We start from the raw sequence: 20,624 nt of genomic DNA on the forward strand, positions 1-20,624 counted from the left end.
CCTAAGGTGACCCAGGGTAAGGGGATAACTGGTGGCTAGTGAGGAACACATAAGGGACACACATGTGCGATGTGCTTACAGTGTAGCGGGGGACAGTATCCTATGGGCTAGCACCAGCCAGGGTCTTCTCCTCCGAGTGCTTGGGCTTCCTGTCAGCCCCAGACTCCTGCTCAGAGGATTTATCTCCTCCTGGGTAGCCCGAGTGCTCAGTGTCCTCCTTCGGTACTGCATGTGATCCTCCCCGGGAGGGGACACTAGATCTGTACAAGGAGAAAGATTGCTTTCAGTTGTCCTTTTCCAACAGCTTCTGACAATCTCACTGAAGTTTAGATGAACTTTAATTCATGTAAAGTGGAAGTAACAGTTTAGACAAAGCAAGAGGAGGGAAACACATCGATTGCGTTGATAGGTGTTTGCACATGACATCATCAGATAAATGACAGGCTGCTAACAGATGCGTGGTGCAAGGCGTTCTCAGACATTGACCTTGAGAAAGGTTACAACAGAGAACCTTGTCTGTCTGTCATAGGCAAATTCATTGAACTTTGTAAGTTTTCTGATAAGGCTCTCCAGACCCAGAGGGTGTCCTTTGCATGCGTGCACAGTGATTATTCCTTGATTCTCTACAGTGTGGGTGTCACTCTTCACTGTGTGGTTAGTTTCTGGCTAATGAGGTGGTCCCATAGCAAGTCAGTCTGGAAGGTCCCAGGTCAAGGTGACTACTCCTGGCCAGCTAGTTGAGGTGTTTGTGGGAGTCCCACCTGGAAGAGGGTTGGTGGCTAGCTCTCTGGACATCAACATAAGATTTGGCCCAAGATCTCCAGATTATGGTCACTGTACCTTAGGATTCTGTGCCATCTGTTAGTGTTGGAATGTCCCTTCTCTATAGCTTACAGTGTCTGTGCATGAGCTGAATGGAGCAAGAGCATTGAAGTGGTCTGTGGTCTTAGACAGTCCTCCCCTGGAGAAGGGTACCGTTTGATTCTTGTTCCTGGAATAGAGAAAAAGGACTTATTTTCACAGAAGGCAACTATGTTATATCTTCATGCTAGATTTAGCAGCCTCAGTTTCCCCCTTAAAGCCAGATTTAGAAGCATTCCAGGACACTTCCTCCAAAAGTTATCATGGGACGCTGCAGGACTCGCACATCCTTGCTAATCTTTCTCTCAACCCACGTTGTCTTTTCCTGAATGTTTTCAAGTAGTTCATGGGATGTTTATTGGCCTAATGTGAGTGTGGACTTTGTTTGGGAGGACTCTGAGCCTACTGCATGCAGTCCTTTCCTGTGAGTCTTGTTGCCTTTTGGCACCGTTTGTGACATTTATCCACATCGGTGCTGACTATAATTCAGACCTCCTTTCCTATAACTCATTCTTTGTACTCTGTGGTTGTGACCTGAACCCGCTGTGATACGTGAGGAAGGGACACCTCAGTGGGAGCCACAGCTGCCCTCACACTTCAGACATTGGTCTCTTGATAGTTTGAGCTCTGGCTCCTTTGGGTTCACACGACGCAGCCTCTTCTGACACTTAGACACTTAATACAAGTCTGTGAAATGATAATTTTAGTCTACCATCTGATCTTAGCACTAGTGCCTTGAATGATGTTTTTATTTTCATATCCAATAAAAACCATTACTACTTTCACCCATTTCTACTCATCAACTTCATTCTCGGAATTATTTCGTGACTTAATTACTAACTACCTTTGACATTCACGGGTCACTTGGCAACTAGGTGGTAACAGCAAGCTTGCTGCCAGTTCGTTTCTGGGGCTGAGTCGGTGACCCAGCACTGACTTCTGTTCTCAGAATCCCTGGTCGCCAGGAAGGGTCACTCCCACTGAACCAGGCTGCTGCTGCTGCGTCCTGGGTGGGTTAAGTAAAGAAACCTGGCTGGGCTTCTGCAGACTTGGTGCTGAACTGGACACTTGTTTGTTTTGAGCACTGCCTGGGGAAAGAGATCGTCTCGTGTCATTCAGAAGTCAGAAGTAAAGGCCCACCCCCCACCTGGAGACTTTGTCTCCCTCCGAGTGCCAGTCTGACTTCATTTTCATTCCTAGCAGCAAACACACAGGACAACTTCCTTTTCTGTGCTGCTGGAGCCAGGCCTCAGCTCTCCCAGGGAAGCGGCGGGGGCGGGGGGGGGGGGGGAGCACAGCGCTCTCTGGGTTGGAGGGGGGGGGAGTTCCAGGCTCCGTGGTGTGCCTCAGCCGCACTCCCAGCTGCCACCCTCAGCCCTGACCAGGTCTACTCAGCAGCCAGGGGACCACACCAGTGCACACAGCCACGTGCATGGGTTTGTTGCAGCTTCGTCATATGTAGGTTTGTGTACCGGCCACAACACCCAGACTGCAGTGACACAGACTCATCCTGTCATCAGAGGCCATTCTTGTGCATGCTGCTTCCTGTTCCTGCAGAAGCTGGAGGCCAGACTGCCCGCGGCTTTCTGGCTCAGCTTCCTCCTTAGATGTCTCCAGCCTCAGCAAGAATCAATATCTCACATCTCTATTACTGGGAGGCTTTCAGAAATGACAGATAAGTGGAGTCATGAATATGTTTGTGGTTGTCTTTCAGCTCAGTTAATGCTGGAGACCATTCACTTCCTTACGTGTATCAACACCATTTTCCCATTTATTGCTGAGGAGCATTTCACAGTGCAAATATATTACATTTTATTTACCACTTATTCATAAAGAACATTTGAGTAGTTTGCAGTTTGGAGCTGTTTAAAAGGGGAAGCTGTGAACAGTCGTGCAAGGTTTTGCAATAATGTAAGTTTTCATTTCTCTGGGGTAGGTGAGGGTCCTTTGCTCAGTGCAGTACAGGTGGAAAGAATCCAGAACTGTTTTCTAGAACAAACCTGTCCCACTACACTTCCAGGAAACACATGTCCAGCCTCCAAGCTTCCGAATCCCCTCCTAATTTCCTTGGTGGTGAAGCTCATCTGAATGATGTTTCAGGAGAGAAATTTGACTTGATGTGCTCAGCAGTCAGCGATTTCTGTTTTATGTATCTGTACTCTGGAGCACTCGATTTATTTACTTACTTAACACAGAACAGCTGAGCAATTAAATCATGTAACTCAAGGAAAACAGATGCCTTTGGTGGTTAGCATTCCGTTGGACTTGAAGCATCAGTTGTCAAGCCTGTGGTTTTGACATCTGGTTTGGCATCCTCATGAAAAAAAGAACGTTGTCTTCTATAGGTATTAAGAAGGTTGTACATTTTCTGTGAATATGTCGTCTGTATTAAAATAATTCACAACGATGGTAAAGTGACATGGCCTGGGTGACCTGGAGGCTATTTTGCTGCCCAAGCCACGGCTCCAGTGTGGAGACAGTGAACTCACATATACAAGCTCCAAACAGCATTTCCTTATAGTTGCTACCAATGTTCTCTGTCTCTCCCTGGCCCCCAACTTAACTTACTCAATAGGTACAAAGTGATAAGAATTTTAAAGTAAGATGCAGAGATTTATCTAAGTAGGTTTAAACTGCTCTGAGCCTCACTAACCTCTGATCAACAGTAACTGCTTACTATGTTTCTGCCCTGCCCCTCCTTAACAGTCCCCTCTCCCTGACCTGTTCTGCAGATCATGGGGGAGCGGAGCCCTCTAGGAAACTAGTGACTCCACCGTCCCCAGCATCAGATCCCATTTTGCTGGAGACAGTCCTTCATGGTCCCATTCATATTTTATGAATCATTTGCATACATCACGAAACATTTCTGATCCCAGTAAAACAAATGTATTTATTTACTTTATTTTTTCTCACTTAATCAGCATGAACAAAACATTTGTGTTGGCGAGAGTAAAGAGGACAGTGTGGTGCCGTCTAGGAGGAAAGAACTGTTCAGAGCAATTCATGTCGAGCAGCTTTCTTTGAAAGGTTTATTTTTTTTTAAAGGTTGTGTGTGTGTGTGTGTGTGTGTGTGTGTGTGAGAGAGAGAGAGAGAGAGAGAGAGAGAGAGAGAGAGAGAGAGAGAGCGGGAGAGAGAGAGAGAGAGAGAGAGAGAGAGAGAGAGAGAGAGAGAGCGCTCTCAAGCACCCAAGATAGAATGTGCACACACAAGAATGTACGCTTGAGTATAGTTGCCCATGGGGAACAGAAGGTGCTGTATTCCCTGGAGCTGGAGTTACCGTTCTGAGTCACCCACATGTGTGCTGGGAACTGAATTTAGGTACCTTGGAAGAATGGTATATGCTTTTAACCTCTGAGGTATCTCTCCAGCACCTAAACATTTTTTCCCCCTGAAGAGTGATTTAAAACTATGACTTAAAATTACGAAATTTGTAATTTTGAAAATTTGCACCAACATTTCCAAATTAAGGAGGAGTGTGGGGGCCAGAAGGTTAGCACAGTGTGTAAGGTACTGGCTGCCGAGGCTGCCGACCAGTCGTAGCCCTGGCACTCAGGTAGTACTAGGAGACAATGGCCTCGTGCACACAGTGGCACACGTGCACAAAATAAACAAAGAAATGTTTAAAAAAAAAAAAGGCTAACGGAAATGAGAAATTATTGTGGGAAACAGAGTCCTATTGAAGGCTCACCTTTAAATGGAGAGTTGCCTCTAACTCTTTCCTCAATTGTTTACATTACCGCTTGGTTAATATGGAAGGTGAGGGACTTCACGGCATGATCAGGAAGAGCAGGTCTCCCAGTGTGCAGCTGAGAGGGAATGTGAATATGTAATCTTACTAAACCTCATCCTAAAGGGGATCCCAATGCTGTTGGTCTCTTATTAGTTCTATGAGCTAAATATTATGAAAGCATTGTGCAGGTCTTTGGCTCACTGAGAGAGGAACGATATGTTCTGTGTGTGTTTCTGACATGTACGTTGTCGCTTTGCTGACTGCTCTTCAGATCAACAGAGAGGTAGAAGGAGCGATCAGCAGCAGGGCATTAGCGGGGTTTTCCCAGGACAGTGGCAGCACCACACAAGTTAGGCTTGTTGTCTGGCGTTGCTATTGTTCACTCGTTTTCTCTTCTTGTTTTGAAACACAACACTTAGAAGCAGATTGGGGAAGGGTCAGGCTTTCTGGCTGGGGCCCCTGATGCTGGCAGCAGAAATCTCACTGTGTGATGCTCTTGGCATCTGCTTTGAGCTGGGCTTTTTCCTTCCCTGTGGCTGGAACATGCAGAAGACAAAAATGAGGGAGGGTTTTATGAAAAGACAGGTCTTCTATGTGACTCGAAGACTCAGTTCCCAGACATGTTGGACTTCCCAGTAGTGGCCGAATGAGGTTACCAGCTCACCACATTGGTTCTGCGGTGAACTGTGGGTAGACACTAGGGGCTGCAAGACATCTGACTTGTTCTTGGTGCTAAATAAAGTCTTGCTGTACAGCCCTGGCAGCCTGGTATTCACCAAGTATCCCCAAGCAGTCTTCTTGCCTCATCCTTCTGCCTCAGTTTCCTGAATGCTAAGACACAGCTGTGGGTCACTGTGCCTTGATAAGGCTGGTAATGTTTTTAAGAGGATAAATTTTGTGCATTTTCTCAGGATGAGGTTAGTCCTAGGCAGGAAAGCTAGAGATGATTAAAGGAGGAATAAAGGACCAGAAGAAGGACTTGCAGGCTACAAAAATCAACCGAAGGTTTTGGTACAAAGTCAAGACTATCTTTATCCTCCACACTATCCAAGTGGAAGATGTCAGGAAGAAGGAAGTCCCAAGCTGGCCTTGCTGGATCAGACTCTGTGACAGGTGTGCTGAGAGAAGTCGATGACCACTCATCTCAGATGGTCTGAGGCCAGGCAACAGCCTGGCTAATCACTTGGTGTCGACTTCTGTAGGAGAGATTTTCCAGTCAGATCTTTGAACTATGATTTAATCTGTTTTGAACTTTTATGTCCTTATGTGACATCTTGATTGCTCAGATGAACTCAGGCATGCTTTAACTTACTGTGTTTAGTTTTCTTTGGGGACAAACTTGGTGTCACAACAGAAATAGCTGCATTCGTGGTTTTACTATCTAGGTCTGTTTCCAGTGAGAACAGAGGAGTGTCAGAAGGGACGCCGTGGTAGTGCGTGTTTAATAAAGAAGTGACCCGTGTTTCTGTCTGTCCACAGTGCTGTGCCCAGGATAACTCATTTAGCATTAGTTAAGGAAAGAATGGGACTGTGAAGGAAACAGACATCGGGCTGCCCTTGGGCTACTGTTTGAGTCACACGGGCATGTCATTCAGTTCCCCAGCCCACCTCGGGAAGGCCAGCATGTTCAGGTGTCATGGACCTCCAGGGCTTCTGCCTGCCAGGAGAGCTGGAGGGACCAACAGTGGCCTAGGGAAGTAGTGGCAGGCTGTAGACGTGGGACCACAGCTTTGAGGCTCGAGGGTTTGTTCTGGTGAGGAGGAATTAGAGTTTGACACAACTCAGAACTATTTCAGGATAGCAAGAGCCCTTTTGAAAATGATCTGGGAAGGAGGAGAGGGCTTCCCCAATGTTTGTAGATGCCAAATGTTGCTGAGTAGAACGCTTGATTTGTTCAAGGGTATTGCAGAATAGGAAGAAAGGTGGAAAATTCCAGGTGCCGAGCTCTTTCTTAGGATAACAGAACATGCACGATGTCTAGGTCATTGGAGTCCCAGTTGATCACACAGTTCCTTAGCTGTGTCAACAGGTTTCATCCCTGGTCCCTGGCTGGGCAGCATTGCTGTGCAGCCCCATCCCACCTGTCTCCAAGTGTCCACACCTCGGGCTGGAATGTCCTTTGCGGCTTCTTCTCACGCGTGCGGCTGCCATGCGGAGGCCTCTGTGGGTGTCCTCCTGACACCAGCACCTGCCACGTGCAGTCATGATCTCAGATGCCAAACTTGGTCCCCTCGGTTCTTCCTCTACCCCGTACATGCCTTATAACATTCTCTCTGCATCCTCAGGCATCTTTATCCGTCACACAACACAGAAGGTACTTCTCAACCCTACACTCAGGCCGGGCTGCTCCAGCATGAGAAGCCCACTTCAGACCCCCAGCACTCAAGTCAGTAACCCAGTGCCGTGGGCAGAGGTAGGAGGGTCACTGGGCCTTTCTGGCCACCCATGTGGCTCCAGGCTTATGGAGGAACCCTGCTCCAGGTGAGTAAAGTGGACAGTGGTGGTGTAGGACATCTGAAGGCCTCCTGCCTTTGCCCACACACAGGGACATGCTTACCCACACACAATATACACAGAGAGGAAAAATACACTACAATTCCTACATCAAGACACCACGCATGTGTAGTCAGCATACAGTTAGGCAGGCGCGTGTTGGTCATTTCTGGCAGAGGAGTTTCCTGTAGGTGGTAGGTGCAGTTCCCTTTTCAGCCTGTTCCTGCTGCACTGGAATCACATGTTCTGTGCGAAGTGGTTGCCGTACGGCATCTGCACCTGCACGTTGCCCTTGAAACCACTCACTTCTGCTCTGAACTCGCAGCAGCAGCAGCAGCAGCAGCAGCTCTGGGGTGCTATGAGTGTGACACTTCTGACCCCACACTACAGTTTGCACAACTCCACTGTACCAAGCGATTGCCTGTCAGCGGAGAGCAGGGAGACAGGTCTCAGTACAGTAGCTTCTGTGTAGAGGTTCCTCGCAGCAAACGAGCACGTCCACCGTCATGCTCATCTCTCTCTCCAACTGGCTCTGCAGGTCAGTGAAGTTACCTCAGTTCATAGGAAGGACTGCAGGCGAAGACACGAGACTCATCAAGGGCAAGGCCCTCAGCTGGTCCGCTGAACCTCCTTGGGTACCAGGCTCCATGTTGCCATGACTACAGCCTGTATGATGTCCAGAGAGTATAGACACTGCTGCTGTGGCAATTCCCAAGTCTGAGGACTCTCTTAGCCACCTAGAGCCCAGGCCTGCCCAGAACCTTCAGCGCCTACAGAAGTTCCCTCCCCAAGTGATGAAGAAAGGACCTCTACTCTCGAGGCGAGCTTTCTCATCTTCCTCCCAGAAGCGTGTACTGCCCAAGGCCTGTGGGTAAAGGGCTGAGGTGTAAGGGTTGTTCCTGATGTCAGGGATGGGACAGGATCCTCCCACGTCTGTGTCCCAGAGCCTCTCTTCACATGGTTTTATAGCTCAAGGTTTCCATTTACATCTTGGTCTGTGGCCGTGCCTCTATATACATGTAACTCAGTTGTGGGCAGAGTCTTCAGAACTTCCACCCAGGCCTGCAAGCACATCCCCAGGAGGCTCTCAGATCTAGACTGAAAGCCCAGCCTTTTATGGCCACTAGGGGGCAATGTGTCCTACACCTGTGTCCTGACAACCGTGGTTCTTCTAAAACAGAACCCAGGTTGCAGTGATAGCACATAGAATACACGTCTGTAGATGTAACCAACCGTCTTATTAAATAAGAAACACAGAACCAATGTAAAAGAGAAAGCCAAGAGGTCAGAGCTCAGAGCTAAAATCTTACCCTTCCTCCTGCGGTGCTCCTACCTCTCCGAAAGAGACCTACTTCCTGTGTGTATGTCTTTATATAGTCTTTCTGTTCTGCCTTCTCATTGGTTGTAAACACAAACACGTGACTGCCTCATCACTGCCTGTAAGTACAGCCCTCCCCGTCTTAAAGGCATATGTCTCCAATGCTGGCTGTATCCCTGAACACACAGAGATCTATGGGATTAAAGGTCACCACCACCACGCTCTTGCTATGGCTCTAATAGCTCTGACCCCCGGGCAACTTTATTTGTTAACATACAATCAAAATCACATTTCAGTACAAATAGAACACCACCGCACACGTCCTCTCACTGTAGGTTTTTACTGTAGATGATCAGCTTGCACAGAAGCGCGTTTTGTTTTCATCCTTGGAAAACCTGGACCTAAGACTGCCACAAACTTCCTTAAGTTGCTTTGTTCAGAGCCACTTCAGGTATCATGTATGACGTCATTTCAAAATCTTAAAGACAGATCTTGCTTGCCTCAGGCTGCAGTAAGATAGCACCACTCCGGCCTCACAAGGGCCTTTCTCCAAGACCTTTCTTCTTCAAATTGAGTGAGAATATTTCCTGAAAACTTCTGAGGGGGCCAAGACCCTTCAGGCTTTTGACATCATGCTTTTTATATATAGCCTCGATCCACTACCTAACTCCCTGTTTCCTCCTCATCGATGCCATCCCAGAATCACTTCCTGCAGTCTTCTGTGGAGCTTACTCTGTGGACTTCACTGGCGGGCCAGGTGGGGGAGCACACTCTCCCAGTGACTGGAGTCAGAACGTCCAGGAAGTGGAGGGGAAATGCCAGTGTGTGTGTGTGTGTGTGTGTGTGTGTGTGTGTGTGTGTGTGTGTGTAGCTCTGCCAGGTGGAAGGCCAAAACTTGACCCCTAAATATTCCTGGCACTTCCCCCTAGAATTCAGAGGAAGCAATTTCTATAGAATCCAACAGATTTTTCTTACAGCCTTTCCTTGTACTATAGTACCGAATGCTATTTTAGGGGTAAACGGATTTACATGTTAAGTTTACCAGACTAAGGGACTAATTTTGAACAAATGAGAGAATACATTAGAATATATATAGTTTAAAGAATACTTACAAAGGATGGAAAATTTTATGAATTTTCTTATTATGAGGTTTTTCTTAGGAGACAGCCAGCAACAGTGGCTACCATTTACTGATTATTCCCTCTGTATATATAATCTCATCAGTCGGCCACACTGCCCCGAGCAGACATTCACATCAAACCACATTCTATAGGGGAAACTGAGTCATAAGGCCAGGTTAAAAAAAGCACCAGTGTTTCTGCCCTGTAATGTGCCCCTTGGTTTTGAGCTCAGGCAGGCTGTCCTCATAGGCTACAGCAGTCATTTGTGACAGGAACATCAGCTCCTGTCACCGTGGGGTTGCATGAACATATACCTGTGTGCTGCACATCAGAGCAACTCCATGGACTGTTTCTGATCACTTTCAGCAATGCATAAAAGATTGTTTAAGTCTTTTGTAACTCAACAGGTACCTTTGGTAGCATTTGGACAAGAGTAATGTGGCAGATGTCCCCACCCACATAGGCACCCCACTCCTTCCTCATCCCACAAGTGGACTCTAGATTTAAGCTACAGTGAATGGAGGAGAGCTACCGACCCCTCTCCAGGGCAGACCAGGTGCTCCAAGCTCATACAGTATCTGTACCTTAGATAGAACTAGATGCCCCAGGCTCATACAGCCCAGTGCACAGGAAAGGTACTGACCAGTGTAAGGGAGCAGGATTGCCAGCCGGGTGGACTCGCCCATTTATTTATACATTGACATTGCTGGGGCAACTTCAGCAAAGCCCATGAACTCAAACAGAAGACACTGCTAAGATTTTATGACTCATGAAGTCAGTGATTTTTTTCCCCATTGATTTTCAACAGAATCCGTGCAGATGGGAAGAGACCCGTCGTTATAAATAGCCGTCTCGGGAGGGTGGGGGCTGTAGTAGCCACATGGTCAAGTGGGTTGTCATTGGCAGCAAGTAGGTGAGTTCTGTGCGTGGTTAGTCACCTGCCTTCTCCACTGCCACCTGTCTTGTGGAAGGCAGGTTGCTAGCTTAAGAAGTCCGATGACTTGATCATCACAGCTGTTAGGTTAAGTGTTTTGACTCTTCAGTAAAATAGTGCAATCTATTTTGCTAAGTGGTTGGTTATTGCTTGTAGCAGCATATGCTCTGTTTCTGTGAGAAAATCCTGTCTATTTAGTTCACTTGAATCCATTCCTCCAGCTAATTATGGAGTACTTAACTCCTGGAGCACTCCCGTCTATTTAGTTCACTTGAATCCATTCCTACAGTTAATTACGGAGTACTTCACTCCTGGAGCACTCCCGTCTGCACAGGATGCACTGCATCCTCCTGCTGTCTTAGTAACTCCTCTGTGAGCATTGAGATTCTTGGGACCCGTGTCCCACCACGCTGCGTCTTAGAGAACTTAGCTGATTTGTGTGGACCACAGAGCTATGCTTTGCTAAAGAGGCTGTGAAGCCCAGATGGCCTTCCTCCCAACCTCAAGGCAGTATTCCTACTGCACAGTGAGTACCACTGAGCACTGCCGTGCACTGGAGTGCGAGTGTACAGGAGTACCACTGTGGAACTGTTGTCAGTTCCACGATAGTGCTAACGTGCCACCCCACTAGAGTGCTGTCCATCGTTACCTAGAACGAACTAACTAACTGACTAACTAACTAACTAACTAACACAGTACAACCGGCAGCAGCGAAGTACGTTTTCCATAGGGAATCCTAGAGCAGACGGGAAGACCGTCAGTGCCATGCTGCTGCTGTCCTTCCGTCATTTGTAAGTGCGGCCACTGTGTTGACAGCCTAGTAGAGAATGCAGGAACAGGAAAGTGTGTGTGAGGTCCTTATTGACAGGAGCCCTCCAAGGATGGTGCAGGGCATCAGGAACGGTCTGGCAGGCTGCAGGTTGCTCCACCTGGGGCCCACTTCCCCTGATCTTCAAGATGAGCTGAGCAGCCATCATCTGAGACTGCTCTAAGTAAAATTCTTGTTGTATGAAACTTGATAATGAGCACAAAATCGGATAAACAATGCAAGAAAAGGTAACACGTATTTAGTATCTTGAGTATCTTCAGCATCGTGGGTAGCTTGACTGAGAAATAAGCCCTTTACCAGTACTTTTCTTATTTTAAATTGGCCTACCCACTTCAAAATGCCTATTGCTTTGCAAATAGCAGGAAGAACATATTTTATGTATGTGGTACTTTCCATCCAGTGAGCAGGTGGTAGCACAGAATTGATGTTTTAAGCTTTTCTGTGTTGGAAATATATATAGCAATGGAATTCAGGTTCTAATTCCCACTTGGAAGGAAGCGAGACCCCTGTTGACACAGACAGCTCTTCCCACGGTAGGGTGAGAACACTGTGTGACAGGCTGGACCCGGGTACCTGAACTGGATGTGGTCATCTCAGGAGCACATCTCCAACCCACAGTTGTGGCGGAGAATAATTTACCCTCAGTGTGCTCTCTGATGCTCCCAGGGAGCTAAAGCACTCGTGTCTGAGTGCGGGTTTAATAATGGAATGTGATACCTTGGCTGAAACCGAGGCAGGAGACGTGTCTAAGAATGCCACTGCGCCCGGAAGATGGTCCTGTTGTCTGAGAGACTCTTGGCATTTCCACTGGACTCCAGACTGAGCCTCTAAAAGAGGAGAGTGGCTTCTCTTCCCTTTCCTTTTTCTCCCCGGTGACAGCCTCTTCCGCTTCGCTGCCTGTTTATTTTTGCTCCACGCTGCAGCGACATGTTGCTCTTTTTGTGCATAGGTTCCACTGGTTGCCGGACTCTCCGGGACACTCCTTCCTCTCCTTCCTCCCCCCTCCTTCCTTCCTTCCCTCTCTCTGGGAGCAGGCTGCCACAGGTGTCTTCCCCATGTGAGTGTCCCAGTCTCTCCAGCACACTGACTGTGCCCTCTCTGGTCCGCAGCTGTGGACATGGCTGGAGGAGCTGCAGAAGGAGCTGCTGGACGACGTGTACGCCGAGTCGGTGGAGGCCGTCCAGGACCTCATCAAGCGCTTCGGCCAGCAGCAGCAGACCACGCTGCAGGTGACAGTCAACGTGATCAAGGAAGGGGAAGACCTCATCCAGCAGCTGAGGTGGGTCGCACCCCATCCTCCACCCCCTGCCCCTGCCTGGCCCCACACAGATCCCAAGCTGCCCAGTGGGTTCCTGCCTCTATCAGATAGCTCCAATATGCTCTCCAGAAGGCCAGGGACAGTTTTCTTCTCATCCCGTCCCCGTCCCCCCTTAGTTGAAAAACTCCGTAATTGTTCACCTTAACACTGACTAACAACCGTCAGAATTTAACTTTTGCTACTATGTCCTCATTACTCGTAATGAAATTTCTTTATAAGTGGGTGCATTTGACTCTCTTAAGACCACGTCCTTTAGCCCCAGAGGACCTGCCTGTCTAGAGTGTGGCAGCCTGCCCATCTCTCAGCTCAAAGGCTAGGCGACTGGAGGTGGCAGGGCCAGCTTTGTTTCCTCTGGAAATTCCTTTGATTGGGTCATGAGGGACACTTAAAGGTAGCCTCTTACCCCTAACTTAGGCATCACCCAGGACAGTTGACGTAGTCACTGACTAAACAGCCTTACACGATGTCCCCTTAGTAAGGGTTTCACTGAGTGCATTAGAAGCTAACCTCCGAGGCAGGAGGACTACCAGTGCAGGGCCCAGGTACCAGCTGTCCTCGCTACTCAAAACTCCCCACTGGTTTTCTGTAATAGCTGACTTCTCAGGAGAGGGCTACGTAGAGCACAGCTGTGCCTCGGGCTTAGTGCACCAGGCTCCAGAGGAAGGGGGCTGGTAGTGTTTTGCTAGGGGACAGCGTCTTCCCTTTGCTGAGACAAAGTCCAGTTTCCTGCCAGCCTTCTGCCCCTGAAGATTTGCGTTGCCGGATCTGGTGTCTAACAATGTGAGACCTCATTCAATTCCTGTTTGTCTCATTGAAGTCCCGTCTCCTTCTCCGCTCCCGTAGGGACTCCGCCATCTCCAGTAACAAGACTCCACACAACAGCTCCATCAACCACATCGAGACGGTGCTGCAGCAGCTGGACGAGGCTCAGTCACAGATGGAGGAGCTCTTCCAGGAACGCAAGATCAAGCTGGAACTCTTCCTGCAGCTGCGCATATTTGAGAGGGATGCAATCGACGTGAGTGCTCGGACCCCTGCCCTGGAGCCCTGCCTCTGGCTCTTGTCCTGTGCCCTCTCCACTCCCTGAGCCTCGGAGAGCAGAGAGCCAGGTGGAGACAGAAGGAAGCTCCTGTGGCTGCTGGGGAGGCTGGGTGGTCAGCTCTGTAGTCTGGGGCGGGCAGAAGACCAGGAGGACAGTGCAGGCAGCGGCAGCAAGGACTGTGCTCCTGGAGTGGAGGGAATGTGCTAGAAGCATGGCCACCGCCTCCCCAGGGGCAGGTCAGCCCTGGTTGAGCAGTTTGGGACCACCCCACACTCCCCTCTTCTAGAAAGAGAGCAGCCTTTAATACAGGGGCCTCCCTCTTCCTCTCTCCCCCTCTGTCTGCCCCTCACACATCTCTCTATTTTCTGTTTTCTCTCTTAATAAAGGGACTGATTGTAGCCCATAAAAGTGCCCTCTCGTTTCCCATAATTTCCACCTAAAAATGGATTTTTACATTTGATATGTACAGAGAAGAAACACACACTTATTTATCTTTATTCAGCGGAAAGGGGGTGGCTCTGTGCTCTCTAGGGAAGGCTCTTTATGCTTGATGTAGTGGAGCAGAGTAAGTCTGAATGGATGAGACCAAACTGTCTGAGGGACACTGGCAGAAGGAGCAAACACCTCCCAGCCTGTGTGAGGCCTGTGTCCTTGCACCTGGCTGCTTCCACAGCTGGTGGTCCGAATCGGTCCTCACTGGACCGCTCAGGTCCAGCCTGTGACTGCAGGGGTCTGAAAGCGCACTATGGTGCGTGCTTGAGTCTCACTGCCTCCCCCGGGTTAGCGCTCATTCATACTGCTTGTGGGTTACTCAGACTGGCTGGGCACTGAGGTGCCACAGAGGCTTGGGGTTGGTACAGAGGAGGCAGGAAAGGCCTGCAGAGACTGTTTATGGTTCTCTTAGCTCCAAGATCCTCTGTGTGCAGCTCCCTCTGGCCTGCGCATCAGCCTCACCTTGGACAGCAGCTCTGGCTGCCCGTTTAAACTCCAGCACTGTTTCCCATAAAAAAAAAAAGCAGCTTTATCTTGGTCAGTTCATAACAAGAAATGCGTCGCTGGGCGGTGGTGGCGCACGCCTTTAATCCCAGCACTTGGGAGGCAGAGTCAGGCGTATCTCTCAGTTCGAGGCCAGCCTGGTCTCCAAAGCGAGTTCCAGGAAAGGCACAAAGCTACACAGAGAAACCCTTTCTCAAAAAACCAAAAAAAAAGAAAGGAAAGAAAGAAAGAAAGGAAGGAAGGAAGGAAGGAAGGAAGGAAGAAGGAAGGAAGGAAGGAAGGAAGGAAGGAAGGAAGGAAGGAAGGAAGGAAGGAAGGAAGAATGTGTCAAGCCCCCACTGGTCACGGAGTGGCTGTCAGTTTGCTCCGGTGCTCTCCAGGGCTTGGCCTGCAGGTCCTTATTGAGACACCGAGAAGGCATGCTAGAATCCCCCGAGTGGAGACCCACTGGCCTTGCCCTGCCTAGGGCTCAGGTTGGCAGCAAACAGAACAGACCGGTTTTCTTTGGAGTCAAGTGACTTGCTGTTCTAAAACTTAGTTGCCTGTTGTATATTTTCAGTTACAAGATAGAGGGAGCAGCCAGAGCATTAGCTGAAGATTCTCTTCTAGACCCCGTGAGATAGTTGAAAATACTTCCTACTTTATTTGCATTGATGCTTCTTAGTTGTAACTTAACCGTCATCAAAACCTCATGAGGAACCACAAGCGTGCTGCCCCTGGCAGAAACTGCAGAGCGAGTGTCCTAGGCAAAGCTCCTATGCCGGGCAGCGTGTTACAGAAACAGGCAGTGACGTGTGGAGTTGGTGCATGTCGTCTGCATGGAAGAAAATGGCTGGCCATTTTAGGGTCCTTGAGCCTTGACGTCTTTAGGATAGTAAAAGATAAGCAGATAGAGTCCACTTATCAAAAGTCTATGTCTGTCATTGCTGCTAATCTGCTTCATTATCATGCCTGCTGTTCCTCCCTGGGCTCTGAAAACACGTATGTGAAAGACAGTTTTCATAGAGTGGACAGTGAGGTGAACGTCGGTCCTTTCCCCACCTCCTGAAAGTCGTTTCCTGGCCTGTGGATGTGGCCCGCTGCTGGGGCAATTGAAAGGACATACAGGGCTCTGCGCATGATCCCAAGAACCTCAAAAATATAATCTCTTTCCTCATTTATTCCATGACTTATATATGATTCATTAATGTAATTTAATGTTAGTAATTTCATGAAGAAGTACAAGTTAGCACTATAAATGTTCATGGCATGCAAGTTCTGTTAATAAAAGAATAAATTGGGAAGGTCTGTACTATAGGAGTTCTGAAAACCCTCTCTACCTAGATTATGTACACATTGTCACATGCTCAGATTTTCATCCCAACTTAGTTCCTGTGCACATGCATAAATAAGTGATGACCCTCGGGAAATGCTCATCCATTGAAGCAGACAGTATATATTCTTTCTCAAGGAGTCCTTCCTTGTTTCTGGATTTTGTGACTTAAAAATCATGTTGTGCAAGCTTTCAAACCTATACAAAAGCCGAGAGAGCAGCGCAAAGAAGCTTCCGTACCCCAGGCCCCCAAATCAGCAAGACCTTGTTTCTTTGCTTGCTTCCCTCATTGAATGTTGTTCGAGAGTATTTGAGAGAGGCTGCCTGTCCATCCTTCCAGTCCTAAAGATCTCTGCATCATAAGGGCGCTTCCTTATACACACACAGCACCAGACACCTCACCCATCCAACTGGCACCCATTATCTCCCAGTATAGAGCCTGTGTTCAGGTTTGCACTGACGCCTCCATCAGGAGGCACACAGGCCAGTTGCTGTGTTTGGTGGCTAGCCTCTTAGTTTAGGTTCGACTCTCGCTCTGTCCTACTTTGTGCAGTCCGTGACTTCTTGACCATGATGGGTTCACTTGTCAAGGTAGCCAGGTTCCCACGTGATATGCTTTCTCACTTGACTTGTGGGTTACTGCTTGTGTTCTCTGGTACTTCCTGTCAACACAGAACTCAGATTTTAGAAAACCTGCTTAGACCAGACTCTGGGTTTGTGCAGGAATGAGCCAGAGGTAGCTCTTTATGAGCTGCCCTACAGATGCTGAGATGCAGTGCATTCAAGTGGTGGCATTCTGATGGCTGCTGAACTCCCTCTCAGCCTTGGCCATGGTGGCTCACCAGACCTTCCTTAATGATAGTTGCCTCAGACAACTGTTTTGTCAAAAAAAAATTTTTGGTTTTTGGTTTTTGGAGACAGGGTTTCCTCTGTGTATCTTTGGAGCCTTTCCTGGAACTCACTCTGTAGCCCAGGCTAACCTCAAATTCACAGATCCGCCTGCCTCTGCCTCCCGAGTGCTGGGATTAAAGGTGTACACCACCACCCGCCCAGCTATTTTGCCATAAAACAAGTAAATCCCCCCCCCCGCGCGCCATTTTACAGGTAGATGTATTTATACATGTTCCACCTTGAAGTACTGAAATACTTGCTTTCTGCTTTCTCCTTTCAGGGGCTACAGATGTGATTCATGACATAACACTTGCCTACTATACACCAGGCCCTGGTTTCTTTCCCAAAAGTATCTGATGAGTGTAGGAGCCCCTCCAACCAACTCTGTGTCCATTTATTTCCTTAAAAACTTCTAAACTGGTTTCCTTGAAGCCTGATCTGTAGACCACAAAACTAGCGCGTGTGGCTTCCATGTCCTTTTGAGACCACTGGCTCACACACGGTGAGATGTGGCAGCATGGGTTTTAAGGCGTGATTTGCATAGATGTTTTCCTCTCTAGATCATCTCAGACCTTGAGTCTTGGAATGATGAGCTTTCCCAGCAAATGAATGACTTTGACACGGAAGACCTGACAATCGCCGAGCAGCGCCTGCAGCACCACGCAGACAAAGCCCTGACCATGAATAACTTGACTTTCGACGTCATCCACCAAGGACAGGATCTTTTGCAGTATGTCAATGAAGTCCAGGCCTCTGGTAAGAAAGGTCCTCCAGTTGGGGGTTCCTCTCATCACCACGGAACTAGGGTAGCTTAATGCTGGGACTTCTGTACTGAGCCATAACCTGCCAAGACCAGTTCTTTAAAAGGAACTGTTTTGCACTTTGTTTCACGATACATTTACACTTCACATTTAACTTTATGCTTAGAAAACTTACTCTTAAATTTTTCAAGAATTGTTTCAAGTAATAAGAACTTTAATTCTGCAGAGTGATTTGTTGTATTTGTGAGTGAAATGTAAAACCCAAGGAGCTGTCTGGGTTTTTTTGTTTTTTTCATTCTTTCTTTCTTAGCTTCTGTGTCCAGCAGATGTCACTGTAAGCCCAGCATGTAACTGTAGTACAGGCGCATTCACAGCAACATCCTGCATGCATCACTCACCTTACGCAGCCTATTACATACTTCCTGAAGAGTGACCACTCACTCATTTCTAACAGATGCTATTCTGTCTCTGAGTCCATGAGGTAGGAGGTGCAGTTGCTTGGCTCATCTGTGAAGCTTTTCACACCCCGGTGTGCTGGATGTATGCATGCCTCCATCACTGCTGGCCTGGGCCTTTCTGAACCTGCTGGCTGGTATAGGTAGTGGACAAGTAATTCACAAGTGATGCTACATGGGTAGAGCCATCCGAGGTGAGAGGAGAAGGTGAGGGGTAGGAGTTGACTTCTAGGGTCTCCCCCCACTGTTCACAGGTGTGGAGCTGCTTTGTGACAGAGATGTGGACATGGCCACTCGGGTCCAGGACCTCCTGGAATTTCTTCATGAAAAGCAACAGGAGCTGGATTTAGCCGCTGAACAACACCGGAAACATTTGGAGCAGTGTGTGCAACTGCGCCACCTGCAGGCCGAAGTGAAGCAGGTGCGTGACCCTGAGGAATGATGGGGGATGCTGGCAAGTCAGCCTCAGGAAGAATTTCCCATGATCTCCGTGTAGTTGTCCTGATAGGTAAGGTTGTACACGCCCCAAGACAGCATCTCATGGTAAAAGTGGAGTCCACGGCCTTCCTTGATGGCTGGCTGAATAACGGCCGAGCCCCCAGCTCCCAGCCCCAGGCCTTGAGGATGTCATCCTTGCATTTGTTTTACCCTAGATGGCCCCTTGCGTACAGCACATTACTTCCTAGGCTAGGAACTGCGTGATATCCCCCTTAACCTTTAATCTGGACATGGCCACAGGCTGCAAGGCTGGCTTTTCCTGTGTTATCTGCACACTATGCATACGGGGCTGAGGCTAAAACAAAAATGAGCCGAGCGCCCGCCCGTAGGAGTCATCCATGGATACTGCACTTGAACCTGTGGGTGTCGGGGGGTAAAGTGGAGTTCCCCGGTGAAGGGTCTTGATGGAGAAGTGGGCTGTTACAGTCTGTCCATGGCACAGAAAGCCTTTGTTGGCCTTGTTGAAGGTAGCGCTGGGAGCCTGAGACACAGCCTGGTGTGGTGCAGACGCGCGTCCTGCTCACAGGAGAGCGCGTGCTCCTGGCACCAGAGGTGGTGTGGTCGCCGGCTGGCTTCTTGTGCCCTGTTGGTGCCACTGGAGTTTGTACACTTAAGGAAATACAGCATTGTAACCTATAGACGTTTCTTTTTGCCTCAAGAAAAACAACCTGTTTAAGAAATGAAGTAGTTCTACTCTTTACAAACTGTCTTGGCTTAGACTATGAAGGTGGCATTAGAGGCCGTTTCACCCACGTAATGGGTCAGCAGTGTTTACCTGTTAAGTGTCCCTTGGATACAGTGGGCTCAGAGTTTGCTGATGGGTAGTGTCTTAGTCAGGGTTATCACTGCTGTGATGAAACACCATGACCAAAAGCAACTTGGAAAGGAAAGGGTTATTTCACTCTCAGCTCCATGTAACAGTTCATCATCGAAAGCAGTGAGGGCAGGAACTTGACGGGAACCTGGAGGCAGGAGTTGATGCAGAGGCCATGGAGGGGTGCTGCCTACTGGCTTGCTCCTCATGACTTGCTCAGCCTGCTTTCTTATAGAACCCAGGACTGTCAGCCCGGGGATGGCCCCACCCCCAGTGGATTGCGCTCTCCCCCCTCAATCGCTGATTAAGAAAATGCCTGATGGGCTTGCCTGCACTCCTATAGACTTTCTCAGCGGAGGCTCCCCTAGCTCTGGTTACTCCAGTTTGTGTCAACCTGACAGAAAACTACCTAGTACAGGTAGCCTTTCCCTCATGATTGGCAGTCATCTCCAGCCACAACCTCAGCATCCCCAGACATCAGAAACCTGAAGGTGTGAGAGCAACATGTGTGTCAGAAAAGCAGTTTTCAGCTGATCCAGAAACTTCGGTTCCGAATCACGGGCCAGACTTGGGGTTCTGAAAGCTCTCACTAAAGCTGGGAATTGTTTTGATTTTTAAGCAGATTACAAAAGGAAAGCATTATGCGTGTATCTTGAGGTCTCAGCCACAATCCAGAATGAGCTTCCACAGTGTTGGTGGCTTCTGCTGTCAAAATTGATTCCTTTCTGTGTGTGAACTTGAGAGTCTCGTGGTTTGGCCCTGAGCACTGTAGCGCAGCCTGTTTCACGCCTGGGCTATTGCGTCATTTAACACCGACACTCCCCAGAAAGTCATCGAAGCGAGCGAGCTGACCGTACTGAGCAGGTGACCGGTCTTGCTGTGGAGTAGGAGTGACAGTCTGAACAGGAAGTAGCAGGGCTCCCCTCCAGTGGCAGAGAACTCTCTCCGTGAGCAAGTTTGCTTGTGGCACGGGGCCTGAGCTGTTCGCGCCTGAGTCTGCAGAGCCCGCTGCCCTCCACTGTCTTCTAAACAACAGACTTGCGGCGCTCGAGGCAGTGCTTCTGATGAGAGCCCTTCAGGGGCTGCAGGCCGTGTTGGGGGAAAGTGAGGAAGTCAGCGCTGCCCCCTACGAGTTCTCAACCTCCCCAGTGCTGCGACCCTTGAATGCACTGCACTTCCTCATGCTGAGGTGACCCCCAACCATAAAATTCTTTTTGTTGCTACTTCATAACTGGAATTTTGCTACTGTT

General features: G+C 48.7%; 1 protein-coding gene across 1 annotated transcript in view; it reads left to right on the forward strand.

Annotated features, from left to right (window-relative positions):
• The window catches only part of Trio (trio Rho guanine nucleotide exchange factor), a 317,342-nt gene that overhangs the window by 170,328 nt on the left and 126,390 nt on the right, over nt 1–20,624 (forward strand). Inside the window, 4 exon segments of the mRNA XM_028868161.2 lie at nt 12,397–12,566; nt 13,449–13,623; nt 17,407–17,602; nt 18,317–18,483. Coding sequence (XP_028723994.2) covers nt 12,397–12,566; nt 13,449–13,623; nt 17,407–17,602; nt 18,317–18,483 — 708 coding nt within the window.

The sequence above is a fragment of the Peromyscus leucopus genome, chromosome 11, assembly GCF_004664715.2.
Source record: "Peromyscus leucopus breed LL Stock chromosome 11, UCI_PerLeu_2.1, whole genome shotgun sequence".
NCBI classification, from domain to species: domain Eukaryota; kingdom Metazoa; phylum Chordata; class Mammalia; order Rodentia; family Cricetidae; genus Peromyscus; species Peromyscus leucopus.